This window comes from Alexandromys fortis, unplaced genomic scaffold, assembly GCF_014885135.2.
Source record: "Alexandromys fortis isolate MF-2015 unplaced genomic scaffold, M_Fortis_MF-2015_v1.1 scaffold_209, whole genome shotgun sequence".
NCBI classification, from domain to species: Eukaryota; Metazoa; Chordata; class Mammalia; order Rodentia; family Cricetidae; genus Alexandromys; species Alexandromys fortis.
In genome coordinates this window covers 2,435,267-2,461,630 of record NW_026068090.1, presented here as the reverse complement: position 1 = coordinate 2,461,630, position 26,364 = coordinate 2,435,267, and the positions used below count along the sequence as shown (strand labels likewise).

At 38.3% G+C, this 26,364-nt stretch overlaps 1 protein-coding gene across 2 annotated transcripts in view; it reads left to right on the top strand.

Moving 5' to 3' along the window:
- The first annotated feature begins 1,857 nt into the window (after window positions 1–1,857).
- LOC126488882 (phosphatidylinositol 3,4,5-trisphosphate 3-phosphatase TPTE2) overlaps window positions 1,858–26,364 on the top strand; it is a 60,012-nt gene continuing 35,505 nt past the window's right edge. The window contains exons 1-7 of one of the 2 annotated variants that reach the window (XM_050122675.1): window positions 1,858–3,094; window positions 7,546–7,665; window positions 9,709–9,808; window positions 9,915–9,978; window positions 10,686–10,750; window positions 25,254–25,314; window positions 26,087–26,168. In XM_050122675.1, the coding sequence (XP_049978632.1) occupies window positions 2,946–3,094; window positions 7,546–7,665; window positions 9,709–9,808; window positions 9,915–9,978; window positions 10,686–10,750; window positions 25,254–25,314; window positions 26,087–26,168 (641 nt within the window). In that variant the 5' untranslated portion in view covers window positions 1,858–2,945. The remainder of the gene's footprint in view (window positions 3,095–7,545; window positions 7,666–9,708; window positions 9,809–9,914; window positions 9,979–10,685; window positions 10,751–25,253; window positions 25,315–26,086; window positions 26,169–26,364) is intronic. The other variant, XM_050122676.1, reaches the window with a different exon arrangement.

Below are 26,364 nucleotides of genomic sequence, written 5' to 3'. Positions count from 1 at the left end.
AGCATTGTTTGTCATAGCCCAAAACTGGAAACAACCTAAATGCCCCTCTACCGAAGAATGGATAAGGAAAATGTGGTACATTTACACACTGCTTTGGGTTTTTCTCCATTTAGGACAACGTGACCGTGGGTTTGTCATATACAGCCTTTATTATGTTGAGGAGCACTGTTACAGGAGTGGGTTGCTTGTTTGTCCAGGCCGCCCAGTTAGCTTACATCCAAAATAACAACACAGAAATTGTATTAATTAAAACACTGCTTGGCCAATTAGCTCTAGCTTCTTATTGGCTAACTCTTACATTAAATTAACCCATTTCATTAATCTGTATATTGCCATGTGGCAGTGGCTTACCAGGAAGAGGATCCACGTGGTGACTCCTTCTCCCAGCATTCTGCCTAGCTTTCCCTGCCTATCTAAGTTCTGCCCTATCAAGGCCAAAGCAGTTTCTTTATTCATTAGCCAATGAAAGCAACACACAAACAGAAGGACCTCCCACACCAGAGTACAACTTCCACGTCTACTTCTCCAGGACTTTTTATCATGAAGCATGTCAGATTTTTTCAACGGCGGTTTTTACATCTCTTGTCATAATCATATGCTTTTCTCAAGGTATTTGTTTGATTTACTATACTTATTGCCTTATGTATATTGAACCAATACTGCATTTCCAGGATTAAGCCAACTTTATCATGGAGAATGCTTTTGTAATATGTGTTTTTATTCAGTGTGCTAATACCTTACTGGGGATCTTTGTATCTATGTTTGTAAGGAGTATCTGTCTATAGTTTTGTTGTATATTTACCTGGCATGGATATTAGAAAAATACCAGCTTTAAAGAAAGAGTTTGGGAGTCCTCCTTTAGTTATTGTTGTTGTTTCTTTGTTGTTTCTAGACAGGGTTTCTCTGTGTAACTGCCCCAACTGTCCTAGAACTTGCTCTTTAAACCACACTGGCCTTGAACTCACAGAGATCTTTCAGCCTCTGCTTCCCAAGAGGTGGTATGCACCAATACCACCTGGCTTTAATTTGTATTTTTAAGAAGAAAACCATTATTTTGTTGCTAGGACACTGAGGTATCTCCAAGTCTGATGATTTGCTGATAGAAGAGCGGACACTGGAATCCTTTTTAAACAGCCAGCCTTCTCCATCCCCATCCATGATGCTTTAATTGGCTGTTCCCAAGCTCAATGTCTCCTTAAAGCTGGAGTTGGAGCTTTCCATGCCAAGATATGTTACTAAATATCCAATGCAAGGTGTTTTATTCACATGTATTCTAGCTAGAAACACAAAAAAGCACAAATATTTTAATTACTAGCATAGGACATTTTGGTATACATATTATGAGGAATATTATGTAAAATTTATACTTATAAAGGATTTTGTTTTTCTAAGTTCATAATACATGTTAGGAGGAATATGTGATTGATTTAATTTTCCTAACTTTTATAGGAACACAATTAAGGAAATAGCCTATTTCCTTGTATCATCAGTTGCCTTCAGGTATGTGAGGGGTGAGGGTCTTGAAATGGAAGTAAATATTTTTGACATTTATGTTTAAAAAATTAATAAAAAGGGACCTGAAAAAATAAGAGAGAACAAAATAAAAGAATTTTTGCATCTATGTGTTGCTAATTAGTTCATGTATCCACATTTAATGTAATCTAATCTATCTTGCAAGTTTAGTTAAGACTAAGCAGTATGAAGTACAATGGAATAACCTTTGTTCAAATGTAAATAGTTACATACTAGTTTTTGTCTGATTATAAATGTACAAATAGGAAAGAATACAATTTTAAATTCTGTAATTATAAGCTAAATGTTATGTAAATGCTTTATACACCCCAAATTACTCAATTACAGAAATATTTTATTATTTAATTATTTGATACATGATTACAAAGATTTATGCAATGTAATCATTTTCTTTAAAATTAATTTTGTATGTGTATGGTGTTCTTATTTGTACAGATGTGTGAGTACAGATGTATGTGTATCCACATCTCAACATTGGGTATCTTCTTCAATGTCTTGTCATCTTATTGTTTTGTAAATATGGTCTCTCATTATACATGTTGCTCACTTAGGCTATGCTGACTGGCCAATGATTTCCCAAGATTCTCCTGTCTCTACCTGCCTAGGAATGAGATTACAGGAGCTGCACTGCCCTGTACCCTACTTTTGCATAGACGCTGTGGATGGAACTGGGGAATTCAAGCATAAGTGGCAGGTGTTTTACTACTGAACTATTTTGCCAACTCCCAAGTTAGCAATATTTTAATTGTATTGGTAGGTTTTAAAAAGTATACTTTAAAGTTGAGTTGATTCATTTTTGTAATTTAGGAAAATAATCATCTTATATGTTTTTTGAGACTGCAAGGAAAAGTCTGGGACAGTTAAGAGTTGAATCAATCATTCAATATTTATGAAATTGAATTCTTTCTCATGTATCTGCTCTGTGTGCAAGATCCATGTGGGAACCCGTGCATATGTAATCATGTATTTACCGGTGAAAGTGTGTTTTAAAGGGAATATGTTATTCATGCTTTCACTTCTTTTTGTTGCTAAAGTTAAACTTATTTGGACTAATGTGTTTTCATTTATTATGAGAAATTTGTAAAAAGTCCTTATAAATTCTGTGCATTTAAAGGGTTTACACTGAGAAGCTTATGACTTTAATTTAGATTTGTTGTTCTAGCTTAGAGTGTTCAACTGACATCCCTGCTGTAGGAAGTGTGGAGGGGCTTGGTGCAGATTTTAATCACTGCTTTTATTGTGTGAAAACTGAACATTTTCTTAAGACTCTAAAGCAGCATTGTTCTTTCTGTAACAGGACAGTTTAGCTCTAAATAAGAATTTTTGGGTGCATCTGAGCATTGACTTTAATATTGTGTCACTATGGAGGCAGAACCTTCACTCTCTCTGTTTGTTTTAGAATATTTGAAATTATGCTGATCTTTCTGGACATATTTCTTGTGGCTATAGATCTACATCTTAATAAAAACATATTTTATATTCCTCTGGAATATAGTTCAGTTTCTTTTGCTATTGCTTTGTTTTTCCTTGTGGATGTTCTTCTTCGAGTATATATAGAAGGGTAAGTGTGATTTTACTTATTTTTTTGAAGCATAAAGACAATTTTTGCAATGATATAAGAAGTATCCTGTAAGAATTGTCATGTCAGCTCAACAAAATGGGTTCTCCATCAAAGTGATTCTCCTCATAGGTTTGTTCCACAGAAAAGCAATAAGCTCGAGTCAGCTTTATGTAGAGCAGCTTTGTCGGTGCTGTCATTGTACCTCTGTTCTACAACAATGCCCTGCAGATGATTTTCTCAATTGCGTCTCTACATTCATGAATAAAAGGAACATGTATGTGATTGTCTTAGTTAGGGTTTTTGTTGTTGTGAAGAGACACCATGACCACAGTAACTCTTATAAAGAAAATGTTTAATTGGAGTGGCTTACTTAGTTTCAGAGGTTCAGTCCATTATCATCATGTTGGTGAACATGGCAGCATGCAGGCAGACATGGTGCTGGCTATATCTTGGCTTGTAGGTAACAGGAAGTTGACTGAAACAATGGGAAATGTCCCGAGCATAGGAATTCTCAAAGCCTGCCCCCACAGTGACATACTTCCTTCAACAAGGTCATACCTACTCCTATAAAGCCATATCCCCTAATAGTGCCACTACCTATGAGGTTATGGGAATCAAATTACATTTAAACTACCACATTTCAATCCCTGGCATCCATAAAATTGTAACAATTTCATAATGCAAAATTCATTTAGTCTAACTTACCATAGTCTGTCACAGTCTCAACAATGTTTAAAAGTCCAAAGTTCAAAGTCTCCTCTAAGATTCATTCAATCTCTTAACTGTAATCACTTATAAAACTAAAATTAAAAATGATCACATACTTGCAGCAGGATATGCATAATGGCACAGGATATGCATTATCATCCCCAAATATAGGGAAGGTAGCATACTGAGGAAATGCTGGACCAAAGCAAGAAAGAAAACAAGCAGGAAAAATTCCAAATTCTGCATCTTCATGTCTGATGTCAAAATGATCTTCAGATCCCCAACTCCATCCAGCTTTGTTGACTGCAGCACACTTCTTTCTCTTGGGCTGGTTCCACTCCCTGACAGCAGCTCCACACAACTCTCGCATCTCCAACATCTTGGGGTCTCCAGGGAAATCCAGGCTTCAACTTCATAGCTTCATAAAATGGCCTCTCTAGGTCTCCATTCAGTGACAATGTTAAAACTTGCCTGGCCTCAATGGTTTTCATCGGGTGTGGCGGCACATTACGAAACCCATTTCTTCTACCCTTAACTCTAAAGTTAGTACCACATGGTGGAAGCTGACAAGTTTTTCTGCTTGCTAGGCCTGGAACATAGCTTCCTCATTCAATTACATTTTTACCAGCTTTCTGTTCTTCACTGCCTAAGATTGGCTGTCCTGAAACTGGATCTCTAGATCAGCCAGCCTCTGCCTTCCCAGTGCTGAGAATAAAGGCTTGTCCCACCACTCCTGGCTCTAAACTTTTTTCTAGTTCCTTTTTACAAGTTGAAAATTCAGCTCGGTGGGATCTTGCCCTGAGGTCATCACTCTGTTTATGGCATTTCTTAATCCATTTATCTTTAAATTTATTTTTATTTTATTTGCATTGGTGCTTTGCCTGCATGTATGTCTATCTAAGAGTGTCAGATCTTGGAGTTACAGACAGCTGTTAACTGCCATGTGGGTGGTAGGAATTGAACCTGGGTCCTCTGGAAGAGCAGTCAGTACTCTTAACCACAGAGCCATCTCTCCAGCCATTTATCTTGATTGTACTTTCTAATGGTCTTTCTCTCCTCAAAATTTACATTTTGTAAACTACCCTGATCAGCTTGCTCCTTTTAATTATAAAACTTTATTAGAGTTACCACAAATAACCACGTAACAGTGTCTATACCAGGTTGAGATTTTGAGATTTCTTTGGCCAAAGGAATTAATCCAAACCACTTCACTTTAGCTTCAGGCAGACTCTTCAGACAAAGGCAAAAGTCAGCCACTTTCTTCACTGAAGTATCACAAGACCAGTCTAGGCCACATATAAACATTCTTCTCCTCTGAAACTTCTTGATCACCACAGTTCATCAAATCATGTTCAGAAACACTGTCTTCCATGATCGTATGGTCTATTAAGCAGAGCTTAAAGCATTCCATTGCTTTCCTAACCCAAACTCCCAAAGTCCATATTTTTCTAAACAAAACACGGTCAGTCCTATTCCCGCAATATCCCAGTCTCTTGTATCAACTTCTATCTCAGGGTTTATTGCTGTGAGACACTATGACAGCAGTAACTCTTATAAAGACAGCATTTGATTTGGGTGGCTCAGTTTCAGCTTCAGATGTTCAGTCCACTATCATCATTGTTGGGAGCCTGGCAGCATGCAGGCAGATGTAGTACTGGCTGCATCTTGGCTTGTAGGCAGTAGGAAGTCGATTGCAACACTGGGCAGTTTCCTGAGGATAGAAAACCTCAAAACCTGCAACTACAGTGACTGTTTCCTTCAACAAAGCCACACTTCCTTCAACAAGGCCACACCCACTCCAACAAAACCACACTTCCTTCAACAGGGCTACACCCACTCCAACAAAGCCACACTTCCTTCAACAGGGCTACACCCACTCCAACAAAGCCACACTTCCTACTGGTGTCACTCCCTGAGGTTATAGGGGCCAAGCACATTCAAACTACTACAATATTTATATTGATTGACTTGAATTCCAAATAAAATATGATGACACACTAAAGAATAAGTCACATGGCTGGGCTGTGGTGATGCAGGCCTTTGATTCCAGCCCTTGGGAGGCAGAGACAGGCTCCAAAGCTACACAGAGAAACCCTCTCTCAAAAAACAAAAACAGAACAAAAAGAATACATCACAAATAATTCATATTTCAACATAAATAAAAATGTCAATTATATTACAATGCAGAAGAGTTCAGAAGCAAATTCTTTCCATCAACAAAATCACAGTAAAACAGACCATGGTTTTCTAAGCAGGTGGACGGATTAGCCATACTTTGTGGTTATATTGCTCTGGGAGTCAGGGACTAGATTCTCTAGTTTCATTTTATTCTCAGGTCGTCTCAGAGTGCAATTTCTCTCATTTCCTAAGAGGATTTTTATCCTCATGTACTTTTTTGAGCTAAGTATAGTTCTCCACTGCTCAGTTTCCCAGAGTCTGAGAAAAAGGGCTCTCACTATTTTCATCATTGCTAAGGTGTTTATGCTTCTGTAAATAATCCCTCACTGATAGTCCTCCAAGGAACCCTATGGAACTCAGACCTCAAAACAGACACATAAACAAAACTCATCTGAAAGGACAGAACCTCAATTCAGAAATGCATCCATAAGATGCATAGGGCATTTTCTCAACTAGTGATTGTGGTTCTGAGTTCTATAGGAGAGAAGGCTGAGCAAGCCAAGGGGAGCACGCCAATAAGCAGCTACCCTCCATGACCTCTGCATCAGCTCCTGCATCCAGGTTCCTGCTCTGCTTGAATATTTGTCCTGTTTTCCTTTAGTGATAAACATCAGTGTGGAAGTGTAAGTCAAATAAACCCTTCTTCCCCAACTTATGTTTTGGTCATATATTTCATTGCAGCAATATAAATCATAACTAAGACAATTGAAAAACACCCATCTAAAAATAGATGCTATCTCAAAATCAGAAGAAATTTTCTCTAGAATACCAGTAATCACATATGAAGAAAGGAAGTCTCTTTTTGACCTGGACAGACTATATTTGTTCATTGAAACACCAGGATTCATACAAAGCCAGATCCTGAGTTTGAAATAATGGAACCCTCTCCTTATATACGTTTCTTTTATACTTTCTCATTCCCAGTTTCTCTATACTCCTTATTCAGCTTCATCTGCTCACCAGCAATGCATATTGTCTATACTCTACCTACAAAGGAGAAGGAAGTTCTCGCCTCTTGCTCAGTGGTTTACTTCTGTCTCTTATCAATTATGAATTGCTATCTTGACACTATAGATAGATGATAGATAGATAGATAGATAGATAGATAGATAGATAGATGATAGATAGACAGGTGATAGATAATAAACAGATGATAGAGACGTGATAGATGAGGGGGGGATAGATGCTTTACCACTTGAAAACTCTATACTGATGTATGTTTCCACTACTTCAGTAGTTTTGATAATACATTTTGAACAGATTAAGACAGGACTCTTTTTATTTTGGTGAATTAACAAGTTTATTGCAGTTACATACAGAAGCATGAACAGCTTGGCCACCTCTACCCCATCATAGGTGGTAACTCTCAAAATTTATTGACCAGTCTCAGCTCCAGCCAGCGTACACACCCAGAAGACACTTGTGCTTGGAACATAATTATATGCAGGTGACAGAGTGGGGACCAGGAGCCAGTAAGTGGTTAGAATCCCAGGACTACTGATAGGGCTGAAGACAGAGTTCCTCATGGAGATGAGTCAGATAACTTTCCCATCTCTCTGCTCCAGGAGACAACATTACTTCTCTGACTTACTGAACACCCTCGACGCCGTTGTTACTGGTGTGACTCTGCTCATCGCCATGGCTGTCATGTTCTATGAGAAGAAGTTTCTTAGAGATGTCCCAATGTATGAAACATATTGTTTACCTCTCAAAACTACTACTTTTATGTTTTTTGAGTTGTTTGCTTCCTTTGATTTGTTGCATTTCCCATGGTTTTATTTACTATTTTGACTGAACTCTCTCTTGACTGTTCCAGATAAGTCGTCTACAAATAAGTGTTCGTATAAATTTCCATGTACTTTGAAATTAAACATGTTGGTATTTAGGGGTCTGTTGAGGATATACACACCAACAATCTTTAACTGAATAAAAAATACAAAGGGGAAAAACTAGACTTGACTCCTCTTATATCAACTTTAACTTCAAAACGTAATGTAATTTCATAAATTCCCATTTTCGCTTCAATAACAAATACCTTAGATATAAAGTATTGCAGTCCGGGGATTTCCCTGTAACCAAGAGATTATTTAACATGTATATAATTTGAGTGACTCCAGTTAATATCTCTAAAGTATAACAAGCATAGCAAGAAACCAGGAGGTAATGTGGGCAGCCACAGACAGGAAGTTTTGCAGGGCAGTTGTACTAGGAATGAGACGACTCTGGCAAAGTCCGAATTGTTAGGGTCTATTAGAAGGGTTCTCTTCTTTCCCTTCCCTCATGGTCCCCAACTTTCCCCCTCCTTTTTTCTTTTCTCTCCCACTTACCCCCTCTTTTTTTACTGTGGCAATGTAGAACAGTAAATGTGTGTGTAAAGATCACAGGGGCAGTTTTAATCATTTGTTAAATAACTGGTTTCTTTCTGTACCCCAACATCCTAGGACTTCAATCTAGGATTCAACTAAATGTGTTGTATATTGGAAGTAACCTGAGCAACCTCTCAGTTGACACCGTAATCAATGAATTAGGGGCTCTAGAACCTGTTACCCTATGCTTTATTTTTTATCGTTTTTAAAAACACTTGTTCTTTTTTATCTTATTTGTTTGGGTGTTTTGCATGCATAAATATATGTGTGTGTGTGTGTGTGTGTGTGTGTGTGTGTGTGTGTGTGTGTGTGCACCATACATCATCAGTGCCTACAGAGACCAGAGAAGAGAACTCGATCCCCTGGAACTGGAATTGCAGATGGTTGTGAGCTGTCGCCTGGGTGCTGGGAACTAGACATGTCCTCTGCAAGAGTAAGTGCTCTTAACTGCAGAGCCACCCCTTCACTCCATGCCCCATGCTTTGAAGAACTTTACAGAGCTCTTCATGGTGCCTTGTTCACATGGCTTCAAATTAAATACCCAGGGCTGGAGAGATGGCTCAGCAGTTAAGAGCATTGCCTGCTCTTCCAAAGGTCCTGAGTTCAATTCCTGGCATCCACATGGTGGCTCACAACCATCTGTAATGGGGTCTGGTGCCCTCTTCTGGCCTGCAGACATACACACAGACAGAATATTGTATACATAATAAATAAATAAATATTTAATAAAAAAAACAAATTAAATACCCAGTTTTTAGAGCAGTAGCTCTCTACCTTGGTGTTTACATGGTAGGAGAAACAACAGTGAGCTTATGTGGCTAATATTTGAGTCTATTTTCTGGTGTGATTCTTTATTTACTGATATTAATATCACAGGCAGTGTTTTGATGAGCACTCACAGAACAGGGGGAAGAAAGAAAAATGGTGTTAAACCACAAATTCTGAGTTTGTCTTTTCTAAACTTAACATTATTGACATTTTAGGTCAAATAATTCTGGCAAAGGATGTCATTCATGATGAAACATTTATTAGGGAACCTATCCCATATCTGCTTAATATAGTAGCAACACACCCACATAATATGACAATCAAAAGTGTCTCTAGACAATGACAATTATCTTCTACATGGGAGTAAAAGAACGCTGCCCTGGCCAAGGACCACTGTTCCAAACTGAAAACAGAACTAGAAGCATGCCTCAGTATAGAGCAACTTGCCAAGCATGCACAGGGCCATGGCCTTGGCCCGCAGCACCAGCAAAAATGAATGAATGAGTGTTAAACTTAACACACAGTAACCAAATATTCTGGTTTTTTCCAGCAAAAAAAATGAGTACTTAAATTTTTATGTATAAATTTACTTAGATTGGGAATTGTATTTCGACCGCTGCGGCTTTTTATTCTGATACGAATTTTGCAACTGGCTCATCAAAAAAGAGACCTTGAAAAGTTGCTGAGGCGGCTGGTGAGTGGCAGCACACATTTGTTCTGAGTTTCAGGTGGTAGATTTGTATATTTTGTTATTTTTTTCTGATGATCTATGTTTAAAACTTTATGACTTTCCAATTCAGGTTTCAGGAAACAAAAGACGATACATGAAGGATGGGTTTGACCTGGACCTCACTTATGTTACTGGTTTGTGAAATCTACCTGTTCATATTGTTTATAAAAATTGGGCATTTTGTGTGTGACTAGTAGATGCTGCATTTTCTTTTGATTACTGCAATGTTATTTCAAAGGATTCTTTATCTGGGAGCACACATGCCATTGTGGCAGTGTGACCATGGTAATGGGAATATCTACTTATGTCACTTAAAACCAGTACAGGAGGTGGGATGGGTTATAGTCTTAGTAGGCTTTTATTTATTCAGCTCAGGTAGTTAACCATGGTTCCAAGGACCCCAGGAGAATTTCCAGTCTCCTTACAACTCCAGAAACTGAGGTTTCTACTCTGTTGTTCTCAGATTTCCTGAGACACATGCCTGGAAAGTTCTCTGGAAGTTACTGCACTTACTGGAGTTCAAGCTGTCTTCTTTGGTTTGTTAAAGAAATTTTACTGATACTGAGGAAGCTTCAGACTTAGCCCTATAGAAATCTGTGGTCGATAGATGAACCAATTGAGTCTTAGGATCACTGTGCCCATTTAATGGTTATTATTATATCGAGTAATTTAATATAGTAAATCATTCTGATTATTCAGAGAACGTGTTATTATTCTATTCCAAATGTTGTCTTTATTTTTTCTTTTTAAAAAAAGGAGTTTTGCTATATGTAGTTGAAATTTTTGTATGTTTTCTCTTCTCTATTATGATACTCATCATAGCAATTACTTTGACTTGCAGAGCGTATTATTGCCATGTCATTTCCGTCATCTGGATGGCAGTCTTTCTATAGAAATCCAATTAAGGTAAGGCTGCCTTAGCCAGTGCTCACTGCTCAATACTAACCATGTTGATATACTTCTAAATGCTATTCTTTAAGTCAAAACTCTGACTGATTGGCATCAATTTGCTTTTTCTATTTATAAACTATTCTAAAATTTTACTGGCTTGAAAGCGCGATTTTGTGTATTGTTGGTTGTGAGCCTTTAATGGCTGAGCCGTCTCTCCAGCCCTAACCAGTATTTCTTAAACTCATGATACTGTGGCTTAAGAGTTAAGCTGGGTGGTTCTAGTGAACCAAGATGGAACTGATTTTCTCAGCGGGAAACTCTTGCATCTGTGAGAAACTACTGAGCCATCTGAGATTTACCTGTCCTCAATAGCTTAGCTAGGTCTCCCCCCCCCCTCTATATATATTGTTCTTAAAATAAGATTTTTCTGATCAACACAAGCAGGCCAAAGTTCAGCTTTTTTTCACATAAAGGCAATGGCAGAGGTTACAAAAACAGCAGTCAAAAGAGACTGCAAACCCACTTAGGACACATGACCAAGCCTAGTGTGATATGGTTGCCTCTGCCATTCTATTAAAACAAGTAAATTACAAAGCCAGACTTGATGAAAGGAATAGAAAATAAGTTGTATCTCTTGATGGGAGGATCTGAAAAGAATTGTGATTATTTTGTTAGGAAGAAATAAAAAATGATATAAATAAAATATATATTCTTTAAAAAATCATTAGCTAATTTATCCTTTGAGAATTTCATATATGTATGCAATGTATTTTGATTGTCTAACCCCACTTCCCCCTCTAAGCCTCCCAGAATTCCTGCCAGCTCATGCCCCTCCCAACTTCGTGTCCTCTTCTTTTCCATATTTTATAACCCACCACATCCTGTCCGTTCTCCTTATTTGTACATGGTGTGTGGCCATGCACTAGAGCATGTGCAAAGGATCAGAAGCTACACCCTCAAAACTGACTCTCCCCAAGCAGTCACTAACTTCCGGGGTTCCTCAGCTATCAGGGAAGCCCACTGCGCTCCACCCCCATGCTGGTGTTGACTGGCTTGACGTGACGCTGACAGCCACGGCTAGTATGAACTAAGACATCATGTCCCGAATAAAAGCTTTTCACGGCTCCTCTGCATTCCCAACTCTTCCTTTCTTTATCTTTTTATTTATTGATTGATTGATTTTTCCATTAAAAGAATTTACACTTCTTCCCCTCCTCCCATTCCCCTCCCGCTCCCACACTCACCCTCCTCCTTCCCCCTCCCTGCTTGAGAGAGAGCAGGAAACCCTGCCCTGTGGGAAGTCCAAGGCCCTCCCCCATACATCCAGGCCTCAGAAGCTGTGCGTCCTTATAGACTAGGGTCCCAAAAGACCAGAACATGCAGTAAAAACAGGTCCCAGTGCCTTTATCAATCAATGGCTTCTCAGTCAGCCCCATTGTCAGCCACTTTCAGAGAGTCCAGTTTGGTCACATGCTCGTTCAGACCCAGTACCCCTGGATTTCATGAGCTCCCATTAGAACAGGCACACTGTGTCAGTGGATGGACAAACCCCTCGTGGTCCTGACTTCCTTGCTCGTCTTCTCCCTCCTTGTGCCTTTCAACTGGACCTTGGGAGCTCAGTCCAGTGCTCCAATGTGGGTCTCTGTCTCTATCCCCATCCATTGTCGGGCAAAGGTTCTATGGTGATATGCAAGATATTCATCAGTGTGATAGTGGGGCAAGGCCAGTTCAGGCACCTTCTGCTCTGATGCCCAATGACCTAGCTGGGGACATCCCTATAGACACCTGGGATCCCCTCTAGAGCCAAGTCTCTTGCCAGTCCTAAAATGGATCCCTTAATGTAGATATCTTCTTCCCTGCTCCTATATCTGCCCTTCCTCCATCTCAACCATCCCACTCCCCCAAGCTCTCTCCAGTCTTTCCCTTCTCCCTTCCCTCTCCCCCTCCCCTTCCATCAACCTCATCCCCACCTCTACACCCACACCCATGCTCCCACCTTTTGCCCAGCGATCTTGTTTTGCTTCCAATTTCCAGGAGGATCTATATATGTTTTTCTTTGGGTCCACTTTGTTATTTGGCTTCTCTGGGCTTGTCAACTATAGGCTTAATGTCCTTTGTTCATGGCTAGAGTCCACTAGTGAGTGAGTACATACCATATTCATCTTTTTGGGTCTGGGATATCTCATATATATAGTGTTTTCTATTTCCATCCATTTGCATGCAAAATTCAAGATGTCATTGTTTTTTACCACTGAGTATATACTCCACACTTTATCCATTCTTCCATTGAGGGGCATCTAGGTTGTTTCCAGGTTCTGGCTATCCCATGCTCTTGGATAGGTAGGAACAACATAGTAAATTCTATGGCAATTCTACCAAAGGCAATCTATAAATTCAACGCAATCCCCATCAAAATCCCAACAAAATTCTTCACAGACTTTGAGAGAACAATAATCAACTTTATATGGAAAAACAAAAAACCCGGGATAGCCAAAACAATTCTATATAATAAAGAAGTACCTCTGGAGGCATTACCATCCCTGACTTCAAACTCTATTACAGAGCTACAGTAATGAAAACAGCTTGGTATTGGCATAAAAACAGAGAGGTTGACCAATAGAATCAAATTGAAGAACTGGATATTAATCCACAATCCTATGAACACCTGATTTTCAACAAAGGAGCTAAAATTATACAATGGAAGAAAGAAAGCATCTTCAACAAATGGTGCTGGCAAAACTGGATGTCAACTTGTAGAAGAATGAAAATAAACCCATATCTATCACATGCATGAAACTCAAGTCCAAATGGATTAAAGACCTCAATATAAATCTGACCACACTGAACCTGATAGAAGAGAAAGTGGGAAGTAGTCTACAACACATGGGCACAGGAGACAACTTCCTACATATAACCCCAGTAGCACAGACAATAAGGGGAACATTGAATAAATGGGACCTCCTAAAACTGAGAAGCTTCTATAATGCAAAGGACACTGTCATTAAGACAAAAAGGCATCCTACTGAATGGGAGAAGATCTTCACCAACCCCACAACAGACAAAGGTCTGATGTCCAAAATATATAAAGAACTCAAGAAACTAGACTTTAAAACTTTAATTAACCCAATTAAAAAATTGAGTACTGAACTTAACAGAGAATACTCAACAGAAGAAGTTCAAATGGCCAAAAGATACTGAAGGTCATGTTCAACTTCCTTAGCTATCAGGGAAATGAAAATCCAAACAACTTTGAGATACCATCTTACACCTGTCAGAATGGCTAACATCAAAAACACCAATGATAGCCTTTGATGGAGAGGTTGTGGAGTAAGGTGAACACTCATCCATTGCTGGTGGGAATGCAATCTTGTGCAACCACTATGGAAAGCAGTGTGGCGATTTCTCAGGAAAATAGGAACAACCTACCCCTGGACCCAGCAATACCACTCTTGGGAATATACCCAAGAGATGCCCTATCACACTACAAAAGATTTGTTCATCTATGTTCATAGCAGCATGATTTGTAATAGCGAGAACCTCCAACTCTTTCTTTCTGTCCTCCCTTCCATGTTGTTTCCTGAGGTGTGTGTGTTTGTGTGTCTGTGTCTGTGTGTCAGGAGGGATCATACAGATGTCCCATTCAGGGATGAGAATTGCAGTCACTTATTTTCAACACTCTGACCAGTTATGAGTCATTGCTGATAAAGATGGAAAGCAACACAAATCTTTGTATATAAATATAAATATTTAGAAGGCAGTTTGACAACATTAATTTGGCAAAATAATAGTAGGTTTCCCAGTTGGACCTGTTTCCTTCCTAACCATGAGCTTTTGCCCAGCTTTACAGTACTAGGCATGATTAACCTACTGTAGAGTAGGCCTCAAATCCCACAAAAATTAAATGATTGCCCCGTAACAGTCAACACTCCTGTTGTACACTTTGCCTAGTAGGTCAACATTATACTATGCAGGATCCAGTGTTGAATAATATCATCGATGTCTTTTATCCCACAGCAATGCTTTGTTTCCCACATCTATTAAAGCTAGCCCTCAGGGGGAAGATTCCTAGTCAGTTTCAAATTTATTTCTCTGTGTCTTTCAACCAACATGTGTGCTGTTTTCAGCAATGAATCGCATCATCTAGTTGTAATGGGTAACCAAGAGCAAAAGCAATACCCACATTATGTTGTTTTGTATTGGAGGGGGTCTGTTGGGTCTTCATGACCATTAACTCATAAGGAAGTCTCCTGTGTTTGGGGAGAAGATTGTCATTTAATGGCCTCTGTTTTCTGAGATGAATATTGTCCACCCATGTAGGTTAACTTCATTCGAGCTCCTTTAAAATGTGTATTTATATATTGAGTTTGCAAATTATAGTGAAGAAATATTGCTTTGGACATCTTTCAATGACTAAATCAATTTGATCTATGCAAATGTTCAATGTTACTGTTAGTGTTTCTATTGCCATGAACTCAGGGGAAAAGAGGATGATCCACCATATAGGTAAATCAGGGCAGGAACTCAAGGCAGGAACCTGGAGGCAAAAGTTGATGCAGAGTCCACAAAGGAGGGCTGCTTACTGGCTTGCTCTTGAAGGCTTGCTCAGCTTACGTTTTTTTATACCGCAGGATCACCTGAACAGAGATGGCCCCACCCACAGTAGACTGAGCCTTCCTATATGAATCACTGTGTAAGAGCATGCACCACACACTCACCCACAGGCCTGACTGGGGCGTTTTCTTAATGAAGTCTCCTCTTTCCAAGTGAGTCTAATCTAGCTGTGTCTAGCTGACATAAACTAGCCAGCACAGCTAGGGTCTATGAATTTCCAACTGAAAGTAATTGCTTAAAAAGTTACCTTATATGTATGTATATTAGTGTCTAATTTACCTCAATAAAAGTTTAATTTCACAAATATACATACATGTACATATATACAGATTACATATGTGTGTAATTATACTTTTATTGATATATATGCATATGTATCTCAAAGTGCAGTCTTGTGTTACTTAATGATATAATATGTTTCATTGTGTTATTTTGTTATTATGTGAGCTTTGTGATGTGTACTTAAACAAGATAGCTAAAGGATCATTGGGTACATCATAGTTGCATAAGCTGTTCATCATTGATTAAAATGCCACTTTTCCCAGACAGTTCTTTTAATAGGAAATATGGCAGACAGGTATATGAAATATTGGCAGCATACTAATTATCAAAGAGTTGCCAGTAAAAGATATGATTAAATAGTGCCAATTTCATTAGGAATGGCAATTACAAATAAAAAAACAATAATACTGACAAAGATGTAAAAGAAGACTCTTGAATTATTGGCAGGAATCTAAACTTTTACAATCATTTTAGAAAACCCTATGAAAGTGCCTAAGAAATGCAAAATAGAATTACAATGAGTTCAGGTAATATCAGCAGTAGGTATTTCAACTAAAAAATGAATTCAGTGTATCAGAGTCTGTCTGCCCTGCTGTGTTTACTGCAACATTGTTCTTAAACAACGGAGGAAATGGTTGTTTCCATGAACAAAAGAGTGAGTGATGAAAATAATACAATTGGATACTAGCTAGCCATAAAAAGAGTGAAATCCTGTCTTTTCAATTATACAAATAGAACTGGGAATATCGTTTTAAATGAGTAAGGCAGGCACCAATAGACAAATGTTGCTCTCACTGGAGTTGATAGCATCATGGTGTTTGCCAGAAACTGAGGAGAGAAAGCAGGAAGCATCACAAAGGAAAGGTTGGCCAATGGGTGAGCAGGAGTAGATGCTCTGTGAATGTCTGTGCTGAAGAAATGATAATGTTCAGTGAGGTAGATGTTTGGCCTAAGTTAAATATTTCACTATGGATCAAACTAATCATATTCCATTAATATGTCTAACTTTTATGTTTTAATTCATCAGTAAAAGTTAAATTTAGCTAGTTAAAAGTGTCCTTGGGGTCTGGTGAGTTAAAGAAACAGCATTTTCCAGACACGACAGTGAAGATGCGTGTATGAACTCAGAGACTGTGACAGCATACACAGATCTCCACAGACTCAAGCCAGACAAAACCAATGCAAAGGAAGGGATGTGGGCATAAATTCCCAACACTGGCCAAGATTCTGGGAAAAGGAATTATCAGTTTACTTCAAGTGACAGTCACCCTCTCAGGCATGCCCTGTGCTCTGAGTAGTTGGCCAACACAAACCAGAATTCATGTTTTCTAGTAGCTTTTCTCTTTTGTCTTTGATTTTTTAAAAATAGGAACTGGAAACATGACTGGAAACACTGACTGATCTTCCAGAGGTCCTGAGTTCAATTCCCAGCAACCACATCATGGCTCACAGTCATCTATAACCGAATCTGATGCCCTGTTCTGGCAGGTGGTTAAACATGCAGTCAGAACACTGTATACATAACAAATAAATAAATCTTTATAAAAAAATGGAAATGTAGAACATGAAGTTGGGTAGGTAGTGAAGAGGGAGGATCTAGATGGAGTTGGAGGGTGGAAAAGTATAAAATAGAATATATACTGTATGAATTTATGAAAAATAAATAAAATGTCATTAGGTCACTCATGAGTATATCCATATTTATACCTTCTTGTATATTTATTAAAGTATACATTAACTTGAATTGATCTTATGTTATGTATACCTTATCAAGGAATTAAGCCTTACTTAACTTCTTTTTGTCAGTATTGTAACATACTAGATATAATCTTTATTTTGAATCATGTCATCATTATTTCCTCAATTTCACATAAGTGGAATTATATTGTACATTTTGACTGGATTTTATTTTCAGAATAAATTATTCATATTCACCCAATATTGTATTATAACAGTAATTCTTTTAAAAGAAAATAGCATCAGCATTTATCACTATATAGAAAATACTGTCAATTACATAAAGAAAGCATACACTTATATACCACATGACAAAGTCAATGAATACACTATACAAAATTCATACTGTAAGAATTTCAAAATTATAAATATAAACAAGTACAGCTGAAGAATGACATACGAACTGGCCATTCAGATCATTTTCTCACAAACTCATAGAGTCATTTTTGTTGAGATCTCATTATTGACTACTTATCAAAAGATATAAAAAATTGTCAAAATTTACCAAAAAATAACATTCAAACAACTGATAAAATACAATTCCTGTCAATAGAAATAGGAAAATATTTTTAAAGGTTTTCTGAGAAGACATTTGGTTAAATGCACCAGAATGAGATGTTCTCCTTTAGTCACAGATAAGCTCTTGTCTGTGAGGTTTTTATTGTTTCTAGAGAAAATTGTAGCCACGTGAGCATGTTTATTCTTGTTCTTGTTTAGCTCATTCATGTTGGCGAGACTGTATGTGTATAGCTTCCAACATTCTTAGGAGACACCATCTCCTAGCAAACTCCCTGGTCCTGATTCCTGAACCTTAGGTACAGAAGTTGTATTGTTGATATGTCGGTTGGGACTGTGCACCACCATTTAGCATTTTGATTCATTGTGTTTTTCTGTAATGATCTCCGCATGCTGTTCAAAGTGATGTTTCCTTGAAAAGAGGTGAGGGCTACACTTATCTCTGCGTATAAGCACAAGCGTTGGTAATGTAGTTAGGGATTCAGTTGGTTTAGTAAAGTGGCAGTTGTATGTTCTCCTCCAAGACCCACAGCTTCACTAACCCTGACTAGGTTTCCTTCTTGTTGAGAGGGTCTCACGTCTAATTGGAGAGCCGTTGGCTGTCATCAAGGTGTGGGTGCCACTAGTGCACTGTGAAGGTTGTCAGGCCACGTTGGCCACGGGTGAGTAGATCGATTGGTTGCTTTTCTCCTTTGGAAGCTTGTGCAGCACATTCTGGTCACCATGAAAGCTAGTCATCAGGGATGAGCCTTTTAGGTCACTATATCATATGAATTTCAATATGTGAATTTGAAAATAATTAAGTTTAGGCTAATAAATATGTTTCGTGTTCATCTACATGCAACAAATATAAAAATATCAGTGACGCTTGTTCAGTCATATTTAATTCACCTATAAAATTGCCATAATTAAGATTTATGGGTAACACACTGTAGCACAAATAAAAACTCAGAGACAGATATTGGGGTTCAAACTGGAGATCAGAAAAGCAAAACAGCCAAGCCACTAGAGAGCTCTCACCTCAATGAATCTTCAGACTGAAAGAGAGTGCATTCCTGTCTCATCCCACCTTATATTCCTCTTTGGTGCTGAGACTAGCGGTGTACAGCCACTGTCTGGCCTGTGTGGCTGACTAGTGTGGCTGCTTTGCACTGACCTTCAGACAAACTTTATTTATTAAAACACAAATAATATGCCCATATAATAAACATATTTTTGGTAGATATTGTTTTTCAATAGATTAAGCTGGTAAATTTTAATTAATTATAGTTTGCTTAAATTGAGCAGATTGACTTTCTTTCAATAAATGTGGTCTCAATTTAACCATATTTAATATTAGCTGGATTTTTGCTAAAACAAAAACCCAGATCTTCTTTTAAATTCAAAGCAAAAACATTGCTTAAGTGAGCTCTAAACTAGTGTTTTCTATCAGTTTTGAATTGATACCTCCTTGGGGTGTTGATTAATAGTCATTGACTTCTTTACTATTTTAATAAGCCTTCTAAAGACTATCTATTTTTACAAAATGCACAAGACATAAGCTACCAAAAAAGCCTATCTTCTGTTTAAATGACTATGTGTTGGGGGAGATTGTGTGTTCATTTCTCAGCCACCCAGACTTCCATAATAATCACACAGAAACTATATTATTTAAATCACTGCTTGGTCAACCATGTAAGTATGTTGCTAGCTTGCTCTTCTATTGTAAATTAACCCATCTCCATCAATCTGTGCATCACCACGAAGTCGTGGCCTACTGACAAAGTTTTGGTGGGCTCCAGCAGAGGTGTCTGTTCCCAGTGGTGGCTACATGGCTTCTCCTCAACTCAACCTACTCTCTCTCTATATATATCTTTTCTAGCCTGGATACATTCTGTGAAGCCATTGGCTGAAAGCAGCTTCTTTTTCATTAACCAATGGTATACAGAGGGGAATCCTCCATCAACTATGTACTTCACCCAGAAAGCAAACTCTAATCTAAACTGCTATTTGAGCAGCTGATGGACTTGGTCACATGCTTCATAGCAACTGTGCATCTTGTACAGGATGTCATTTTAACTCAAGGGTAACTAATAAAAAATGATATCGTGGATGGTAGCCTTGTGGTCGCCTTAATCCTTAAAGAGAAAGGGATGTTCAGGATGTGTTGGCATATGGGGGGGGGGAGTTATCCAGGCAGAGAAGTGAGCCTCTCAATGAGAGAAGAATGAAAACTGGGTGCAGATTGACTTTGTCAGCCTGGATCAGACTGGAGGGAGTCTATCTCAGGTGGTTCATTATCAGCATATTTAAAACACAGTACAATTTGGGAAAAGGTTTCCATGCACCAGTCAGTCCAATTTCAGGTACACAATAAAGCTTAAGGTGCAATTGCACAGAGACTCCTTTACAAAGTGTCTGTGGCCATGAGGGTAGCTTCTACAGTTAAAGGCCTAGGATGTAGTGTAGCCTCTGACCAACAGCAGAGAGGTCAGCAGGCCATAGAGTACATGTGGCATCTACCCTAAGGATGGGTATGGTCTAGAAAGGGGAGAGTCTGGAATAATCATTCTGGGGAATCTGGACGAGGTCAGGTACACAGTGGCTCAGCCACTGAGAAAGGCCACATGTACTTTACCCAAAGTCCTAAAATCTTCTCAGCTACTTTCTTCTGATACACGTGTACCATTTATTACGATAAATTGAGCCATCAAGGGGAATAGCATCATAAGACACCATATATTGCCAGGCATTTTTTGATTGATGACAATTAAAGTCAACGTTTTTCCCTACTGCTTCACACAGTTATAAATATTTCTATATTTTCATGTTACCTTCTACATTTCACCCAGAAGTCCTTTTACCATTAAATAAATTGACTGCTCACTTCTTTTTGTTGCTGAAGAGTGATCCCTTGCATAGACAACACTATAGTTCGTTAATGCATCAATCTATTGAAAACCTTTATGGATACCTCTTTTGTTTAGAGTGATTATAAATGAAACTGTAAATATTTGAATGCAGAATGTATATAGGCATATGTTGTTCAGTTTAGTCAGGTAAACAGCAAGATCTTGATTGCTGGATTGTATGACTTTTCAAGAAACAACCAATAATGGATACATCAATATTTCCTTTTTCTTTCTTTTGGTGGAATGGAAGGAAATGCGCACACATACACACACACACACACACACACACACACACACACACATATATATATATATATTTTAAATCATAGTCTCATTTTCTAGTCCAAATTGACATGGAACTAACCATCTTCTCTTGCCTTCTGAATACTGGGATTACACACTTGTCAAGATAACTGGCTTTTATCTCGCTTATTGCATCTGTTCGTGGTATATCTTTTTTGATTTTTCAAGACAGGCTTTTTCTGTGTATCTTTTGGAACCTATCCTGGAACTCACTCTGTAAACCAGGCTGGCCTTGAATTCAAAGGAATCCACCTGTGTCTGCCTCCCGAGTTCTGGGATTATAGGCCAGACCTGCATACTCTTTTGCTTTTGTTTTTTATTTATTTTTAATCTATTAGATTTTTTAAAAATACCAATCCAAGTTCCCACTCCCTCCCCTCCTCCCATTCTGTCCACACACCCTTCCACCCCACCCCCATCCAATCCTAAGAGAGGATAAGGCACATTGCTTTGTGGAAGGTCCAGGGCCCTCCCTACTGTATCTAGGCTGAGCAAGGTATCCATCCAAAGAGAATAGGTTCCCAAAAAGCCAGTACAAGCAGTAAAGATAAATCCTGGTGCCACACCAAGTGTCCCCTCAGTCTGCCCAGCCATACAACTGTCAGCCACATTCAGAGGGATTAGTTTGGTCCAATGCTGGTTCCTTCCCAGCCCAGCTGGAGTTGGTGAGCTCCCATTAGCTCAGGTAAACTGTTTCAGTGGGTGAACCCATCATGGTCTTGACCTTTTTGCTCATATTCTCATTCTTCCCACTCTTCAGCAGGACTTTGGGAGCTCAGTCCAGTGTTCCAGCGTGGTTGTCTGCCTCTGTTTCCATCAGTTGCTGGACGAAGGTTCTATGGTGATATTTAAGATATTCATCAGTCTGATTACAGGGCAAATCAATCTTAGGCCACCTCTCCTCTGTTGCTTAGGGTCTTAGCTGGAGTCAGCCTTGTGGATTCCTGGGAAATTCTCTAGAGCCAGGTTTCTTAACTTGTTCATTACTAGTTTCTATATATGACACAGTTTCCAAGATTTGTAATGCCTCATAAATATACCGGCTATCAGTATATAAATTGAAATCCTTATTATCAAAATTCTTAAATATCAGAACTACAGCTCGCAGCTCAACTATTTGAGCTGAAGCTGCTTCTGTCTGTATCACGTGTCCTTTTCCATTGACTACATAAGCAGCTTTTCCATTAGATGAGCCATCAGTGAAAATCAACAAAGTATCCTTTAAGGGATTCTTTGCTACTATTTTAGGAAAAATGAATGAATGCTGTTGAGTAAAATTCTTAAGATCAGTTTTTGACACTGAATAAAGTGCAAAGGGATTCAAAAATACATCTGAAACCTAAGCATGTATGCAGCATCTTTTTCTTTTTTTTTCCAAGACAGCATTTGTCTGTAGCTTTAGGACCTGTTCCACTAGCTTTTATAGACCATGCTAGCCTCGAACTCACAGATATTTGCCTGTCTCTGCCTCCTAGGCACTGGGAATAAAGGCATGTACCATCACCACCTGGCTGCATGTATCTTTTCCATGTAGAACTAGCTATTATTATTATTATTATTATTATTATGTCTATGTATACACTGTGTATTTGCTGCAACATATACTTCATAGGATCATGTGTTTGAATATTTGTTCTCCAGCTGATGGTGCTATTATGGACAATTTTGGAACCTTTATTACTTGGTGCCTTGCAGAAGGAAGAGGATCACTGAATCAAGATTTGGGGGCTTGATAACCTACCCACCTCCTGCCCACTCTCTTTGAAGAACCACACTTAATGCCATGTTTCTGTATATGGACAATAAGCCAAAGCAAACAAACAAAACCCCTTTCTCCCTAAGGCTGTTTCTTGTCAGGTATTTGGTCACAACAATGAAAAAGGAACTAATACAGAAAACCGGTACCAATAAGTGGGTCACAGAGCTATAATAGACATGAGCAACCTTAACTTTTATTTGCTATGTAATTATATTCAAAATTTTATATCAGTAGAAAAGATATGACAAATGCTATTTTGATAAAAAGGTTTCACATTTTAAAAACATCTATAAGACCCAAAGCATTAGGCCAACACAATTATTGTGGTTTTTGTAAAAGAGCAATTTTATGTGGTGGGGAAAGAAGTTAATGAAATCTCATTTGAAAACAAAACATACTTGAGTTAATCAACTCTGAAAAAAAAACAGAACTCAAAATGTTCCACATATGGAGTAAATAATATAAATGTTTTAATATGTATATTTGATTTTTCATAATTGGAGTTCTTCATATTTAGGTAAATGAAATAACCCAAACTCAAGGTTATTCTTTTTTCTTTTAATAAACAATTTCTATAACATGAAAAGAAATTTATTACAAACTTTCTTTTGGTAGACATGCACTCCTAAATTAAAATAATGATATATCTGGAAGATGTAAGATAATGTAAACTTTCTATGCAATTTCTAGCCATGTGATTAAAAAGCAATTTTAATCGCTGTTTTGTTTTGTTTTGTTTTGTTTTTTGGTCTGCATTAAATGTTCTGCTATCCTGAGGTACATTCCTTTGTATCTGGAAGAGAGCCTCCAGTAAAGTCTGTCCCTGTCGAAGGCCAGTTATCATCTTTAACTTCCTCATAGGACTGTTATCACGCCCCTTTCACATGTCAGTATCCTAGCAGAAAGACAAGCATATTTAGCAGAGGACAAATTCATGGGTCCTGTAAGGAAAGAAAATCAAAATAGCAATCTTCTTTGATGTGGAAATAGCAAATGCAACAGAGAAAAAATAGTCAGAAGTCCAAATAATTTATAAAAACAGAATCCAGATTTGTATTCTACACCAGTGCGTCCTTGTTTGAAAACCTCTGCTCTTGGAGTAAAGCCATGTCAACACAATTAGAAGTCATCAAGACTGGACTACTGCCTGAAGGGCAGCAGCTATATGATAAAGATGAAACATAAAGATGGCTCATCACAACCTCTTTGAAGCTTAAATCCTACTATCTTCTTTCGTTTGTGGTCTATACTATGATGACCAAAAAAAACCGCAAGATCCTCAAAATTTAGAATGTTGTATTATGTGGCAATCTAAAACATTCAAAACAATGAAAGTTTAACTTATTTGAAATGCATAGAAGTATTTCCAAAGGCTTAATAAAGTCCAGTTATGTGGTGTGTGATGCAAATAGAGTGGAATCTAACATTATGCCTCATTACAATATTTAAAAAAAAATTTTTTTTTGAGATAAGGTTTCTCTGCATCAGCCCTAGCCATGCTGGAACTAGCTATGTAAACCAGGCTGGCCTCGCAAGTGCTGGGATTAAAGGCATGAGCCACCACCACCCAGTTACAATATTTTTAGATTAAAAGTTCCCTACAGAAACACTATGTGTAAACACGGGTAAGATAATCCCAGGTTTGTTTTGTGGAACCTTTTGAAACGTCTTCAGGGTGAAGGTTTCCTTCTAGTATCTTCTGTAGAGCTGCATTTGTAGACAGATAATATTTATGTTTGGCTTTGTCACAGGTGCTTTTCTTCCTCTGTCTATTGTGATTGATAGTTTTGTGGTGTATGGTAGTAGTCTGGGCTGGCATCTATGTCTCTTAGAGTTTGTAGAACATTCATCCAGGCCCTTCTGGCATTTCAAGTCAGGTATTGTTCTAATAGATCTGATTTTATATGGTACTTGGTCTTTTCTCCTTACAGCTTTTAATATTCTTTCTTGTTCTGTATTCTGTACATTTAGTTTTTTTATTCTCATGTATCATGGAGAATTTCTTTTATGGTCACATTGTAACCACTCTCAGAAAGGAGAGAATGAGCATGTGACTAGAATATAAAGCCTCAATACTTTTTCCCAGTAACCCACTTCCCTCAATAAACTCAGCTTCCTAAAGTTCCACAACTTTCCCAAATTACACCACCAGCTCTGGGACCCATTGCTCAAACATGTGAGCTTATAAGGGGCATTCAATTCATGTTAGGGAAGAGGCTAATATAAGTACCCAGCCTTCTTTGCTGGTGGAATACATATGATATAAAATCTTTGTAGCCTCATATTCAGGGAATTTTCTAGAAGATGCCAATGAGAAGCAGGTAAAATAATAGTAGCCATTTTTGGTTACTCCTAGTAAGTTCCCTACTTACTTCTGTATGGCACTGGATATATAACGTTTGTGTCTGTCTTTCTTCAGGAGGTTGTGCGGTTCCTTGACACCAAGCATCCAGACCACTATCAAGTCTACAATCTCTGCAGTATGTATACGGCTCACTTTTCTGTTTCTGTGGATAGAGAACAGATTAGTTTTGCTGACTCCTCTCCTACGTTTTATTTATTTGTAAGTATTTAGTGGCAGAGAGTCAGAGCAAAACTTCCCATCTGGTATTGGCTTCATGTTGTAGGAACATTAGCTCACCAAGCACAAAGCACCCTGGGAGGGAGGCAGAGGCAAGCCTAGAAGGGTGGAACAGGCAGAGCCAAGATGAACCATGTTAGAGGCTATCTGTTCTTAAGTTCAGAAAATCTTTAGTTCCTTCTAGGTTATGTTAAAGGTGTAAACATTAGCAAGTCTGCACTCTAACCTACATGGAATAGTTTGTTATAAAGAGAGAGCCCTGGGTAAGACAAAAACAAAAAGGCAACCCTTTGGAAATATTATACCTCAGTTTACCACCCTATCCCTGGTGATTTGTTCAATGCCTGTAAATTAATGACCATTTTCAGGAGCCAACATCTCCACCAGCTATGTTTGTCTCTGTTCTGTGGTTTCTAACACCCACCACGATGTGCTGAGGAGGCACTAGAAAGCTAAAGTTGAAGCCGCCTTTACAACTTGAGTTTAGTGTCTGAGATGAAATATCACCAAACTTATTTTTTTTTGCAACTCTGAAAAGATTGTTTTTAGAACAAACAGAAGATGACTCTTGAAGATAGATAAGAAATTTTCTATTTGAGACTTTAAATCCATTTATAATTTTATTGTTTGCTATGTGACCACGCATAAATGACATGTATTATTTATTTTAGGCGAGAGAGCTTATGACCCTAAGCACTTCCACTACAGGGTCCGCAGAATCATGATTGATGATCACAATGTCCCCTTGCTTGAGTAAGTTTTACTCCATGTTGACTATCAGAAAAGGGCTAAACATCTTGGGTTCAGTGTTTTCAAAAAATGATTGTTTTGGCAAATTTTCTTTTTATTGAGAATAAGAAAAAAAAGTTTCCGCCTCCTCCCAGCCTCCCATTTCCCTCCCCCTCCCCCCACTCTTCTCCCCCTCCCCCCACTCCTCTCCCCCTCCCTC